At 37.2% G+C, this 14,829-nt stretch overlaps 1 protein-coding gene across 3 annotated transcripts; it reads left to right on the top strand.

Moving 5' to 3' along the window:
* The first annotated feature begins 51 nt into the window (after positions 1-51).
* On the top strand, positions 52-14,706 carry znf687a (zinc finger protein 687a). 3 transcript variants are annotated; one of them, XM_067404348.1, is made up of 12 exons: positions 53-493; positions 600-713; positions 1,320-3,354; positions 4,515-4,584; positions 4,724-4,808; positions 5,657-5,841; positions 5,929-6,120; positions 6,463-6,625; positions 6,707-6,931; positions 8,348-8,460; positions 8,742-8,838; positions 12,320-14,706. In XM_067404348.1, exons 3-12 carry the CDS (start codon positions 1,335-1,337, stop codon positions 12,899-12,901), a joined length of 3,732 nt encoding a protein of 1,243 aa, XP_067260449.1. In that variant the 5' UTR covers positions 53-493; positions 600-713; positions 1,320-1,334; the 3' UTR covers positions 12,902-14,706. The 3 variants fall into 3 exon arrangements, with proteins under 3 accessions (XP_067260458.1, XP_067260449.1, XP_067260441.1); XM_067404357.1 differs by lacking the exon at positions 600-713 and having other exon boundaries at positions 52-493; XM_067404340.1 differs by having other exon boundaries at positions 53-713.
* Positions 14,707-14,829: the final 123 nt, after the last annotated feature.

The raw sequence follows: 14,829 nt of genomic DNA on the forward strand, positions 1-14,829 counted from the left end.
GCACATCGAGCGCAAAGGGGGCGCTCGCGAGCACCCTTCTGAAAACTAAAATAGCAAACTGGACACTTTACGGTTTCATCAACGGACACGCGCACGCGGCAGACACTGTAATTCCACAAGACCGACAGTGCATTAAGTGTGCAATTTGGGACAGGGCCTAGCTCTCACTGTTGAAGTAACCATGGCAACGGATAGCGTATCCTGCAAATATGGCAACGCCTTCCCGAAATACAACACGGATTGAAAACATCGTGACGCAACCCCTCGTTCTCGGACATCGATAAAGCACAGCTGCACCCTACTGTACATCATTGAACAACTTTGACTTGGCTTCGTAATAAACACACGCTTTAATGCCATACATTTCCTGCATAAATCTGTAAATCAGCTTTGACTTCCTCTTCCGGAGTGAACGGGTTGGTGAACTCAGCGAGTGGCCCGTGTGTGGATATCATGGGCATAAACTCCATTTCGTTACTGTCACAGGCAACAGGTACGTATTAAAATACTGCGTCATAGTTTGACGACAACGACCGCTTGTGAAGCAGCTGAACACTATCAAATAAGGCATAGGAAATCAACTGCTCTCTTTTCTGCAGTTCAGCTCTAACAGTATCGACGTTTGCATATGTACGCTGGAAAGACTTGTTTTTCTTCAGAGGTGACGCAAATGCTGTGCGCCGTCCTGGGTCACTCCGAGAATATTTGGCCAGGTAAACAAAAGTTTTAACTCATAAAGTATCACATTCATCGCTATAATTATATAATAAATATATATACGAATATATATGAATAACTATGATCATTGTTGTATTATCAACGTTAGACGCTGCAGACTGCGAATTATGCTACTGTAGCTGTTGTGCTAAACACTTTAGCAACACTAAACACTTTTGCAATTGAACTACATTCTCTGTGAAAATAGGTGCCGGAACCGTCGTGCAAAAGGCACCTAATATACTTTTGGTCTAGCTAGTATATGGAAAAGATTACTGTACAGTTCATATTTGTAAATTACACGAGAGCACTACCTGGTGGTACTAACATTCATAAATTGAATAGCAACTGAGCAAAGCTACTGCATTAATGTAGAATGTCTTGTTCAGAAGAACGTGTGTAATAGGAACTAACGTTATACATTTTTATACATTTGATAGCCTAACTTACTTCCTGTAACTAACCCCTGATATATATATTAGAGAGAGAGAGAATTATGTGCCATTTATATTTTTCCACGTGTTGATGCATTTTAGCGCAAACAATTTTTACATTATGATCAACTGTTCAATTATATGCTAATGGGATGTCATGTAATGCAGGTATTAGTCATCTACATGGGAATGGGGGACATGAAGACTCCAGATTTCGATGACCTGCTGGCAGCCTTTGACATTCCAGACATTGATGCCAAAGAAGCAATTCAGTCTGACACCGATGGTAATCATAATGAACGCAGTGGTGTTGTTGGAAAGGAGAGAAGTGGAAGTCCATGCCTACGGCCCCCAGAAAGCCCTGAGTCTGTTTCTTTAGCTCCTCACAGCGACCCTCCTGTGGTCAGTGTGATTGTAAAAAACAGTGTACATTCTGATGACAAAACTGAAGAGGATGTAACTGGAGACTTTCCTGGTGCTGATGCATCACATGAGTCTCCAGGTCCCAGAGAAGATGACCTAATTCCTCCAGATCCATTCATCTATAATGGACTCAGAACTGTCTCAGATGGGGCTACACAACCCTCTACAACACCAAATCTGACCCAGATGCAGCCCAATGGGCCACTTTGGTCTCTCTCTTCCTCTAGAGTATCTAATGATGACAACCAGGATGGCATTTCTTCTAAACATCCTGCTAGCACTTTTTCCCCACCTCAGTCCTTACCCCTGACTGATCCCCCCATCTTATCTAAACATTTAATTAGTTCAAACTTTCCCCCCAGAGTTGATTGTGAGGAAGCACAACCATTAAATGGCAATTTGAGGGCAGGAGTCCGCCGCCATTTATCTGAAGATGAAGAATCTGAACCAGACCTCGGTAGCCCTGCACTCGTCATACAGGAGAGCCCAGATTCCCAGCTGTGCTCTGCTCCCAAGGTACCACGATTACAACGATCCCCTTCAAGTGTGTTTCAGCTGCCCTCTCCCTCGTCCCCTTCCTTACCAGTGAGTAACACTCAAATTGAGGAGCCCCCAAAACTTCTACAAAGCAACATCAACCCAACATCCATGACCTCCAAAAATGATTTGCCGGCTAAAGAAAAAGACATTGAGCACATAATAGAGGAGAGAGATTCTCCTGAGAGCCCTGAGCCAGAAATCCCTCAACCTCATACATCTCTACCCTCAAATCAACTCGGAGCCAATGAGCCAGAACAGAAGGAGAGAAGAGAAGAAGCCCCTCAAGATCAAGTTATTGACATGAGTGTAAGTGTGCAGGAGAAGAGCGGTCTACACAAAAAAAAAGATTATGATGAAGCTGAGGAGACCGAAGGGAAATCTGCAGAGCCTAGTTTGGTAGATTCAGCCTCTGAAGATGTCACAAACTCCAGCAAGACCTCCGCCAAGCCTCTCAAAGTGAGAATAAAGACTGTCAAAACGTCTGCCGGAAACATCACACGTACTGTATCTAAAGTGGCTCCCAAAGGAGGGGCCTCCAAGGGTTCAGGCGGCTCCAAAGTTCAAGCAGGGGCCCGTAAGTCAGTCCACAGGGTTCCGAAATCTGGTGCTGCTTCTCAAGGACCACCTCAGGTTACGATGTTGCCCGTGTCCACTCTTCAGGATGCTAGCACAGCCATGTTATTTGCAGCCAGCAGGGCACAGAATCAAATAGCCACCACTCTCTCTGCCACTGCAGTCAACATCACCAGAACATCAACCCTGCCATCCATCTCCTCTCTGGGGCAGAAAACGATGAATGGGAACCCTGGGACAGCCAAACCAGCCTCCATTGTGAACAGCACAGGAGCTGTGATCTCACGCAGCCAGTCTAGCCTTGTGGAGGCCTTCAACAAAATCCTCAACAGTAAGAATCCACTGCCAAGTTATCAGCCGGACCTTTCCACCATGCCTCCCCCTGAATGGGGTCTTCGATTGCCCTCAACGGGATATCGTTGCCTTGAGTGCGGGGATGCGTTTGCCCTGGAGCGCAGCCTGGCGAGGCACTATGATCGCCGCTCTATGAGGATCGAGGTGACCTGTAACCACTGCTCCAAACGCCTGGCCTTCTTCAATAAGTGCAGCCTGCTCCTCCACGCACGAGAACACAAGGAGAAGGGGCTGGTTATGCAGTGTTCACACCTCGTCATGAGTCCTGTCAGTGTGGAGCAGATGATTGGCCAGCAGGATACCGTGCCTATAGGTTTGTGTCTCTATCAGTATATTTTTACAGTAGACACACTGGGAAAAGAAAAATACTTATGTGACTTTTCCTCAAATTTAGAAATGCAATCAATGGCAAAAATTATAGAATCACCTCACTTAGAGGATATTTTTTACTTCATAGCAAACAAACAATCACAGATATGATACAAAAATGTTTTGTTCAATAGCTTAACATTCTGGCTTCATGAAACATACCTCAAACAAATTCACTTACATTTTTTTTTTTTTTTTAATAATGGCATTTTTCTAGATCAAGTAGAGGAAAAAAGTATGGAATCAGTCAATGTTGAGGAAAAAAATTATAGAATCATTAAAAACAAAGCAAAACGAAAACACACACAATTATTAGTACTTTGTTGCTCCTCCTCTGGCTTTTATTACAGCCTGAATTCTTTAAGTCATGGACTTTGCTAATAATAAAAAAAAATATTCCCCATCAAGGTGGTTCCAACTTTCTCAAATAGCGGTTGACAAATCAGCTTTGCAGGATGGAGGCTTGTCATAGACCAGTTTTTTTTATTTATTTATTTATTTTTTTTCACCATGCATTTTAAATTGATTTGAGATCCAGACCATTTGATGGCCATGTCATTGAGTTGATATGCATTTCCTGAAGAATAGCTTTAACATGGAATAAGAAAATTAAATAAATTTTTTTTTGAAATCCTGAATGATGTAATTTGCTTCTTAATTTGAGCTTACCATTATCTTTGTGTCTGAACAAAACATTCTAGTAGTAAACATAGATATAAAACTCCTAGTCATGCTATTAGTATCAGTAGTTAGTGTGCACACAGGGATCAGGGAGCAGCGTCATCACTGTCCATTGACCAATCGCTGTCTCAGTCCACAGGGAATCTGTGCACTGCAAAGGACTTAAACGTTTAAGTGGAATAATTCAGCTGGGGCTTGCTCTCTCCGCACCCCTTTTCAAAGAACAGTCTCTGGATTCAGTGCATTGCTGGCTTATCCGTTAGGGAGATGAACTATAAATGACATTGTTAACAGTGCTGTAGATAATTGGCCACAATAATCTCTAATAACACAATTCATTAACCCATGTCTATTTCAGAATGATTTAGCTAATGTGTGTAATATGTGCTTAATGTGTGTAACAGTACTCTCTCTATATTACAGGTATGCTCTCTCCTGCTCTGCCTGCCCTTAAAGAAAGTGGTGGCCAACTGACACAATCTTCTGATAACAGGTAACTATGATCATGTTTATTTCGTTTTTATGAATTAATTTTATGAATTTGATTAATTAATGAGAAATAAAAGGTAGTCGTTCTAATGAAATGAATAGAGACTGTGGTAGAAACTGTCTGATTCGTTCAATGTCGTCAGCTGTCCAGAGTGTTGGAGTCCATTCAAAGGGAAGGCAGAAATAGCAGCACACTTTCAAGAGGTGGATCCAGGTGTCACTGACATGGTGAGTGAGTGCATGTGTGTGTATTAGGACTCGACTATAAGCAATTTTTTCTGCTGGTCCAGTCCAGTCCATGTTAACACTAAAAATTTTTTTTTTTTTTTTTTTTTTTTTTTTTTACTTTTAATAATATACCTTATATACTTTAGAAAAACATTATTGCTCCTCTGAAAAAGTGTTGTACTCTGCAAAATTATTTATCTGATTTTTATTTTAAAGTAATATTTAATAATGTTTAATATATATAACAGCACTGATTAAATAGTACACATTTTTAATATTAATAATAATTAGATCTATAATATAATTATTAACATCTGGATGTGCACAGCCAAATCATCAGACTAGGTAAGCAAGCAAGAACAATAGTGAAAAATGGCAGATGGAGCAATAATAACTGACATGATCCATGATATCATGATATTTTTAGTGATATTTGTAAATTGTCTTTCTAAATGTTTCGTTAGCATGTTGCTAATGTACTGTTAAATGGGGTAAAGTAACCATTGTTTCTTACTGTATTCACGGAGACAAGAGCCGTCGCTATTTTCATTTTTAAACACTTGCAGTCTGTATAATTCATAAACACAACTTCATTCTTTATAAATCTCTCCAACAGTGTAGCATTAGCTCCGTTAGCCACGGAGCACAGCCTCAAACTCATTCAGAATCAAATGTAAACATCCAAATAAATACCATACTTGCGCGATTAGACATGGTGCATGAGGAACACCTTGTAAAGATCCATTTTGAGGGTTACATTCAGGGGACACCTTAGACGTTCGAAAAAAACCTTTAGCACCTTTAATAATATAATTAATATTATTTCCGAAATTTTGATTTCTCTCTAGTGTTGTATGCAGTGTTCTCCTCAAATGCCACTGTGGAACTCATGCAGTGCTGCAGCTCACCGCCGGTTACATCAGCAGCTTCCTCCACTGGTTTGCCCTGAATGTGGTGTCATCTGTCAGCTTCAAGACCTCAACACTCACCTGAATCAAACCTGCCTGCATTACTCGCGTCGCCTTGGATATAGGTATCCACACATAGTAGTACTATATACCAGTAAATCCCTTGTTTTATCCATTACTTTTGTGAAGGAGCTATTTCCTCTTTTCTGCAGATGTGCCTGTTGTCATTTGGTGTTTGGAGGAGTGAATAGTCTGAACGCTGTGAAGACTCACATGCAGGCATCTCACTGTGAGGTCTTCCATAAATGCCCCTCCTGCCCCATGGCTTTCAAATCACCCTCTGGTGCTGAAGCCCACTGCACCTCCCAGCATCCTGAACTCCCTGAGACAGCAAGACAGTCTAAGTAAGTGTAAACAGTTTGTGTGTGTGCTAGTTTTGGAGAAACTACTTTGAAACTGCAGCCATGCCACAACCTACTAGACATTTAAAGTAGTTATTAAGTACACTTCAAATTGAATTGAAGTTATTTAAGTGGATAATATCTTTTATATGACTCTAAAACTTGCACAAAAACAAAAAGGATCTAATTGAGGATGGAATATTAGATTAAATATTTGCATGCATCCTTAACTGCAACATTCTGTAAAAAAAAAAAAAAAAAATTGTCAATTTTGATTTCATGATGACTTTAAATGTTTGCATAACTTTTTTTGAGGTGCTAATAACCTTTTTTTGTTTGTGACAGGGAGATCTATAAATGCGTGTTGTGTCGGACTGTTTTTACCCAGAAGGCATTGCTCAATGTCCATTTCGACACTCACTTAGCTAAGCAGAAGATGCACGTGTTTAAATGCCCCGACTGTAACAAGCTCTTCACACAGAGAGGTTCCCTCCTTGAGCATGTTAAGGTTGGTTTTGTTCAGCTGAGACAAAAATGAGCTCCATTTATTGATAAACATTATAAATGTTTGACCATAATGTCTCTCTAGGACTCTCACAGGGACATTTATGACACTTCGGCACAGAACAACTTGGTAAAGATGGATAGCTCAGATGGGGAGGAGTGGGGGCGGGATGAAGACAGAGGAAGAGTGTCAAGAGAGGATGGGAACTCTGCTTCCCCACATATCCAGAGCTGGAGCTGCTCACAGTGCCAGACGCGCTACAAAGAGAAAGAGAGCTACATCACCCATATGTCCGAGCAGCATGGCAAGGTCAGGACATCATCGAGCAGGATGCAACAATAAGGATGTATTGACAGAAGTTCAGATTTCAAGTTGGATCTTTACAATTTTTTGGAAAGAAATTAAAGGTGCAATATATAAGAATTTTGCAGTAAAATATCCAAAACCCAATAGGCCAGTATTATATATTTTGTTCACTTGAGTACTTAAAATATCCCAAATGTTTCCAACTACTTGTAAACCATGAGAAAATTGTGATTTTAACCAAGGCTCTGGGACTTGTGAGGAGTCATACCCGTGTTACCCTCGGTTTCCGGTTTTATTTGGTAGAAACCATGGAAACACCAAAGACGCTTTAATATATTACATGTTTTAATAGACAAGGGAACAACTGTTTTGATATATATGTATAGACAGAAAAATTATAATTTTTATAGCTCAACATGTTTAATCTTGTTGTTTAAATCTAATTTTCTTAATTTTTTTTTTTTTTTTTGCCAGTACCATGCTTTACCATGCCTTAGAGAAAAACACTATTTTGTGAAGTAGCTAACATAGCATAATCATATGCAGCTTTATTTTAGTAACAGTAATACTGAATTTTCTCTATCTTACAATATATTTTAAAATTAATTGCATGCCATTTATCAACACAAGCCATCCAGCATTTAATATGATATTCTAAAATTGATCTATCTTACTGCACTGTGTCTCAAACAAGTGTCTCACAGCAGCCACCGAGCGAACGCACAGAGTAACGTTATAACATTTTCAGCACACTCAAATGTATCTAATATGATAAACAGAGCTGTGTTACCTCATACCATAGCCTCATACTCATGACAGGAAAAGCAGAAGCAGCACCGGCGTCTGTGGCACAATAAAAGTTCAGCTGTTCACTGCGTGTGTTACACCGGCCACAGGCTGTGAGGTGAAGACCACATGTCCCAAGATTCCACACTCAAACTTGGTGTCATCAAGCTACACCTTTGTTTTGAACAGGCCTCTAGCGGACAGAAAATATTACATGTTGCACCTTTAATACTCTTATTTAGTATTCATATTGAGCAAGTACAGTACAGTAAAACATTTCTAATGTTACAAAAAAATCTACTTCAAGCAAATTATGTTCTTTTTATCTTGCTATTCATCAAAGAATCCTGAGAAAAAGAACCACTGTTTACACAAAAATATTAAGTGTATAAAACAATATATATATTTTTTATTTGATGAATATATAATGCATCACATAATTTATTAGGGTAACATTTAAGTAAGTTTTTTTTTTTTTCTTTGTTAAATTTAAGTGTTTTCTGATTTGTCCTGAACTAGCAAACCTAATCTAACGACAATGTCTCATTCACACTATAGTCACTCTATAATGACTGCATTAATGGTGTATAAAAACACATTGACTTTTTGTGCTGTTGACATTTTTGTTTGAAGGAACTGAAGAAGTTTCCATGCACTCTTTGTGAAGGCTCCTTCTCTTCATCCTCAAGTTTAAGACGCCACATTCGTGTGAAACACAAAGGCATCAAAAGAGCTTTTTATTGCCAGTGAGTATAAGACATGTAAAATAGCCTAATTAAGTATTTGTCAATGAATTACATGTAAAACAAAATATCAAATATCAGCTGCCATTTGCAAACAAATCATGTTAGACCTTTTCTTAAAAATAACAATTTTTAAGTGTGGCTTAATTGTCCAAATTCAGCAGTTTTGCTCTATTAGTTACCACTGTTTTATCCTTATAACTAGGCATACATAAACAGGAAGTTAAACACCCATTTCTTTGAGATCCTTTAGAAGTTATTTACTGTAGTATCTTGTTGTGAAGACTTTGTACAGGTGGGAAGAGGAGTTTCAGCAGTAAGCTGATTCTTGAGAAACATATTGAGGCTCAACATGGAGGAGACAGACGAGCAGCCAAAAAGGTAAGAGCTCAAATACACTGTCAGGTGGACATAATATGTCCATAGCCTTGACCACCTGACAGCGATTTTGTTTCTTGCGGGTCACTGTAGTCTAACATTTGTCTATTATTAGGTGTTCCTACTGCTAGATGCTTTAATTTTATTGGTGAATTGTACAACTGACTGTAGCCTTTGAAAATATGATCACAAATAAGATATTTGTTAGTCACCTCATTGTGTCTGCATTAATTTGCATAAAGTTAAACTTTTCACAAATTCATCTGACTCTGGAGTCTCTGGACTAGGGTTGTCATATGTACTGTCTTTGTTGTCAAGTTGGTACTGAAATATTACAAATGTCACGATACCAGCATTTCCCCCTAGCATTTTGAGTGCTGTTGAGCAAATTCTTAAACGCCTGATTGGCCATTGTGTTCATGCATTCATCAGATATGTCTGTGATTGGCTAAAATGATCAACGCTTCAAAAACATGTTGTAAATAGACATCAGTGACACTCTTCACCGAGCGCTTACACAAATACACAAGGATGCATTTGAATCTCTCAGCAGATATATCGCGATTAATCGCATACAAAATAAAAGTTTGACTTTGCCTAATATATGTGGGTGTACCGTGTGTAATTATGTATATATAAATACAAACACATTTATGTATATATTTGAGAAATATTTACAAGTATATGTATTTATTTATATTTTTATATAATTTATATTATATATAAATAAAAATAATTTGTACATAACATATTTCTCTTAAATATATACATTAATTTGTGTGTATTTATATATACATAATAATTACACACAATACACTAACATATATTAGGCAATCTCAAACTTTTATTTTGTATGCGATTAATCGCGGTTAATCGTTTGACAGTCCTAGCTGATAGACGCCTGCTTTCAAATGCTCCAGTGTGAATCTGTAAGCAGCACTGGGTGAAGAGCGTCACTGGTGTGTATTTACAATATTTACATGTTTTTGATGCATTGATCATTGTAGCCAATCACAGACATACAGTCAAACCAAAAATCATTCAGACATTTTTGATATATTTTTAATAGTGGGTGCAGGACAATATTATGGAAGCCCGTTTCCGCCACAAAAAAAAAAAAAAAAAAAAAAAAGCCACTAAAAAAAAAAAAAAAGATTAATTGCGACTTTTTATCTCAGAATTGCGAGTTATAAAGTCAGAATTCTGAGATAAAAAGTCGCAATTGCGAGTTATAAAGTCAGAATTCTGAGATAAAAAGTCGCAATTGCGTGATATAAAGTCAGAATTCTGAGATATAAAGTCGCAATTGCGTGATATAAAGTCAGAATTCTGAGATAAAAAGTCGCAATTGCGAGTTATAAAGTCAGAATTCTGAGATAAAAAGTCGCAATTGCGTGATATAAAGTCAGAATTCTGAGATATAAAGTCGCAATTGCGTGATATAAAGTCAGAATTCTGAGATAAAAAGTCGCAATTGCGTGATATAAAGTCAGAATTCTGAGATATAAAGTCGCAATTGCGTGATATAAAGTCAGAATTCTGAGATATAAAGTCGCAATTGCGAGTTATAAAGTCAGAATTCTGAGATAAAAAGTCGCAATTGCGTGATATAAAGTCAGAATTCTGAGATATAAAGTCGCAATTGCGTGATATAAAGTCAGAATTCTGAGATATAAAGTCGCAATTGCGTGATATAAAGTCAGAATTCTGAGATAAAAAGTCGCAATTGCGTGATATAAAGTCAGAATTCTGAGATAAAAAGTCGCAATTGCGTGATATAAAGTCAGAATTCTGAGATATAAAGTCGCAATTGCGTGATATAAAGTCAGAATTCTGACTTTATTTCTCGCAATTGCGACTTTATATCTCAGAATTCTGACTTTTTCTCACTACTGTGAAACGTTATTTCTCACAGTTCTTACTTTGCTTGCGTTTCCTTTCATTGCGACTGACCATCAGGATTACTGCTTTGTTATTATTATACATTAAATTGAGGACATCATAAAGGATTATTTTTAGCGCCGATTTACCAATAAAGAAATATTGAATTTACTGGAGGAGACACATATAGATTAGTCTCCGGACATATGCATTACGCAGGAATATGCATATAGAATGTTTCCACGGTAACCTTGTACACAGCGTTTCAAGGAGAAAAAACAGCTTTTACTGCCATCTAGTGGGCTTAATACTAAAACAACCAATACCTATCATGTTTCATTAACTTTGCAACTCAAGGGTAGAAATAGAATCATGCAATTCTGCAAATTACAGTCGAGGTATTTGGACAATAAAAGTTTGTTTTTAACAGAATGGATACACTAATGAATTTTACACGATAATAACAATATCATAATAATCATAAGAAGAAGAAGAATCAGCTGTGGCGGAGGCGCAATAAATCAGACAAAGCTGAAGTGGAACATTTTAATACATCCAACAGCTTCAGACTTCACTGCAGCACGTCTATCGTTGGATGCACTGTTACAGACAGAGATACTGACCATCAGTTAATTGCGAGAAAAAAAGTCAGAATTCTGACTTTTTATCACGCAATTGCGACTTTATATCTCAGAATTCTGACTTTATAACTCGCAATTGCGACTTTATATCTCAGAATTCTGACTTTATAACTCGCAATTGCGACTTTATATCTCAGAATTCTGACTTTATAACTCGCAATTGCGACTTTATATCTCAGAATTCTGACTTTTTATCACGCAATTGCGACTTTATATCTCAGAATTCTGACTTTATAACTCGCAATTCTGAGATAAAAAGTCGCAATTAATATTTTTTTTTTTTTTTTTTTTCTTTTTTAAGTGGCGTTTTTTTTTTTTTTTTTTAGTGGCGGAAACGGGCTTCCATACAATATAGTTCATTTATGTAAGTGAGGATAGCAAAATAAAGTAAACTGTGACATACCCAAAATTTCTTCATACAGTGGACTACCAGTAAAACTGATAAAAATTTGGAACCAAAAATTATTCAGACACTTTGACCTGACCATGTTTTTTCTGAAGTGTTATCTGACATAAACTGTGTAAAAAAAAAAAAAAAAATCTTAACTCTGAGATCTTGTCATCTTTTATTACCATTTTTTTTTTTAAATTAAAGTGAATTAACTATTAATGAATGAAATGTTCAAGGTGTCTGAATAAATTTTGGTTTGACTGTATATGTTGAGTGTGTGAACACAATGGCCAATCAGAGGTGTTTAAGAATCCGCTCAGCACTCAAAATCGGGAAATGCTGGTAGCGGGAATTTTAACACTCGTTTTAAGTTTAAAAGAATAGGTAAGTCCACACCCAACTGTATTGATAACTGTACAGAAATCAATATCATTGGAATAATTTGAACGACAACATCGACAGCCAATCAGAATCCATCTTGCTTTAAAGAGATTGATCATTACAGCTGTAAATGACATAACTGAAGCATGAGCTTATAATAAACAGAACAGCCTTTTTCTCTAACTCTTAGGCAGTTCCTCAAATCACAGATGCAGCTGACAGCTCATCTGAGCATGATGGTGCTACTTTGGGTGGGGCCTCAGTTGAAGCAGAAAGCCAATTGGCTGAGAGCAGCCTGACCAGACATGGCAAAAGAGCTACAGTTGAGGAGCAGGAAGCCACGGGATTTCGCTGCATGCCTTGTGGTTTTACCACAGAGGACAGGGAGGAATTTCTCCAGCATATTGTCTGTCACCGTGACGGGGGCAGCACCTTTCAGTGTCAGCAGTGTGGGGCATGTTTCGCATCCACCTCCTCTCTCAGCAGGCATCTTTTCATCAGCCATCGTGTGCGTGATTCTCCCTCCGATCACGCTGAAGCATCTCCTGTCACTGGTTTAACTTCTGGACATGTGACCTCTGACTCTGCACTTACGGCATGGTCCCCGGGGTCACCATCGAGTGTAGGTGGGACACAGGTAGAGGATGGGGAAGGTAAGCACACCTGTAAGGTGTGTGGACGTTACTTTAGCAAACCTGCTGATCTTAATACACACTTCAGAACTCATGGCATGGCCTTCATCACTGCATACAAAACAGACAAACCAGCGTAGAGAGACAGGAAAGAATTAACACGAGAGTGAAACTGATGAAACCTGGCAGGTACATGTCCGGGATCATATGCCACCCCAAAATCAAAAACGAAAAATAAGAAATTATATTTTACTTGAAGAAAATGAATCCTAATTTTAGGACTGTTTTTAATTTTAATTTAAACTTATTTTGTGACTTTTTTTTTTTTTTTTAATTAAGCACACACATTCTAATTACTGTAATAAAGTTTTAAAAAAAAACTTTATTTATATAATATATAAACCTTTATTTAAGCTGATTTAAATAAAAAATTACAGCCTCACAGCAACAAATAACATCTAATCTAATTAGACAAAATCTCAAAAGTAAAATGTCCAGATATACGGTTTTGGCAAGAAAATGTGCTTAATTGTTATGAAAATGTATATTTAATTAAAGTAATTTAAATTTCTTTATGCAACATATAATTTCTTTTATATTTTTTTTCTTCGATTTTGATTGGGGTGAAATGTGAGCAGTATTTTTGTGAAATTAAGCAGAAAGTGAATGTAAGTGAGAGTCTGCAGATTAACATTTAGGTTTGTCGCAGGCTTTTAACACCACATTCACATGAGAAATACACTGCGCCGGGGCAAATCATGTTTGTAATAACATGTAGTAAATCTACTAGACCAGTTTTACAAAGTCAGAAGAGCCTGATGTCGAACAAGTAATGCTGTGGAAGGAGTAATTTAGGTTTGATCAACCTATAAAGTGATCGCAACAAGCTCTTAATTAATCTGAGGGGTTAGGAGAAGGGCAAGACACTGAGCGCCATGTCTTTGAGTTCTTAACGTAATCTGAGGGTCATGCACTTGTTTACCGGTCCTGCTATATTTCTGTGCCTACTGATTCTATTTTGCAAACAAAAAACATGCAGTCCGTTTTCTCTAATGCAAAATGCAGTTTACTATAAATAAAATACTGTAATTACTAACAGTTTAGCACAGCCAAATGATCCCGAATCAGGTGACTCCTTTGTGCTTGAATAATTATTTTTGTTTAATGTCTGTATTTCTTCTATTTGTGTTTTCCATAGATTCAAATCAGGAAACTTGCTGAATAGTTGCTGATCTTTAAAATGAGAATGAAATAAGTGCCTTCTTCATTTAGTCTTAAGATTCTTTAAGACAAGATTACACTTAACAGCCTCAGATGATAATTTCCTCACTGGGAGGAATTTATTTGTATTGTGTGTGTGCGTGTGTGTGATGGAGTTGAAAAAGTTATTTTTATTTTTTATGTTTGTGCTGGAGTTATGTTTTATTGATGCCTTACATATCATGTCTTCTGGTTTTCTTTTTAAATATGATTAATAGAGCCTGTTGTAATGTAACCTCTTGCATTCTCTCTCTTTTTTTTTTTTTTGGCCATTTCATATTGATTTTGTTCAGATAAATAAATTGTAATGGCTAAATCATTATTTGATGCCCTGTTATACTGTATATACTCAACTGATAAAACTATAAATCACTTCAAGTGGAAACTACTTATTGTATTTTTTTTAAGATATACATTTTAGTCCAGATTCCAGAGAGATAAATCTGTGGGTTATCTAAAATATTCAAAAGGATTTATTAAAATCTCACTTTTTCATTAATATTCACTAAATCTTGCTAACCTACTGTAACTGGAAATTTTGGTAATGTTTCAAATGTAATTTATTCCTGTGATGCAAAGTTTAATTTTCAGCATCATTACACCATTCTTCAGTGTCACATGATCCTTCGGAAATAATTCTGATATGCTGATTTTTCAGTGTTAAAAACAGTAGTGCTGCTTAATATTTTTGTGAATAAATTGACTTTTTCAGAATTCTTTCATGAATAGAAAGTTCAAAAGAACTGTTATTTGAAATAGTTTTTTAGAACAATGTCTTTACAGTCATTGTTTGCTTTACTGTGATTAT

The sequence above is a fragment of the Chanodichthys erythropterus genome, chromosome 2, assembly GCF_024489055.1.
Source record: "Chanodichthys erythropterus isolate Z2021 chromosome 2, ASM2448905v1, whole genome shotgun sequence".
Classification (NCBI taxonomy): Eukaryota; Metazoa; Chordata; class Actinopteri; order Cypriniformes; family Xenocyprididae; genus Chanodichthys; species Chanodichthys erythropterus.

Coding starts and splice junctions, on each gene's coding strand:
- znf687a (XM_067404357.1), top strand. CDS start 1,335: ATGGGAATGGGGGACATGAAGACTCCAGATTTCGATGACCTGCTGGCA. Junction 4,809..5,656: donor ATCCAGGTGTCACTGACATG/GTGAGTGAGTGC, acceptor ATTTCTCTCTAG/TGTTGTATGCAGTGTTCTCC. Junction 6,932..8,347: donor TGTCCGAGCAGCATGGCAAG/GTCAGGACATCA, acceptor TTTTGTTTGAAG/GAACTGAAGAAGTTTCCATG.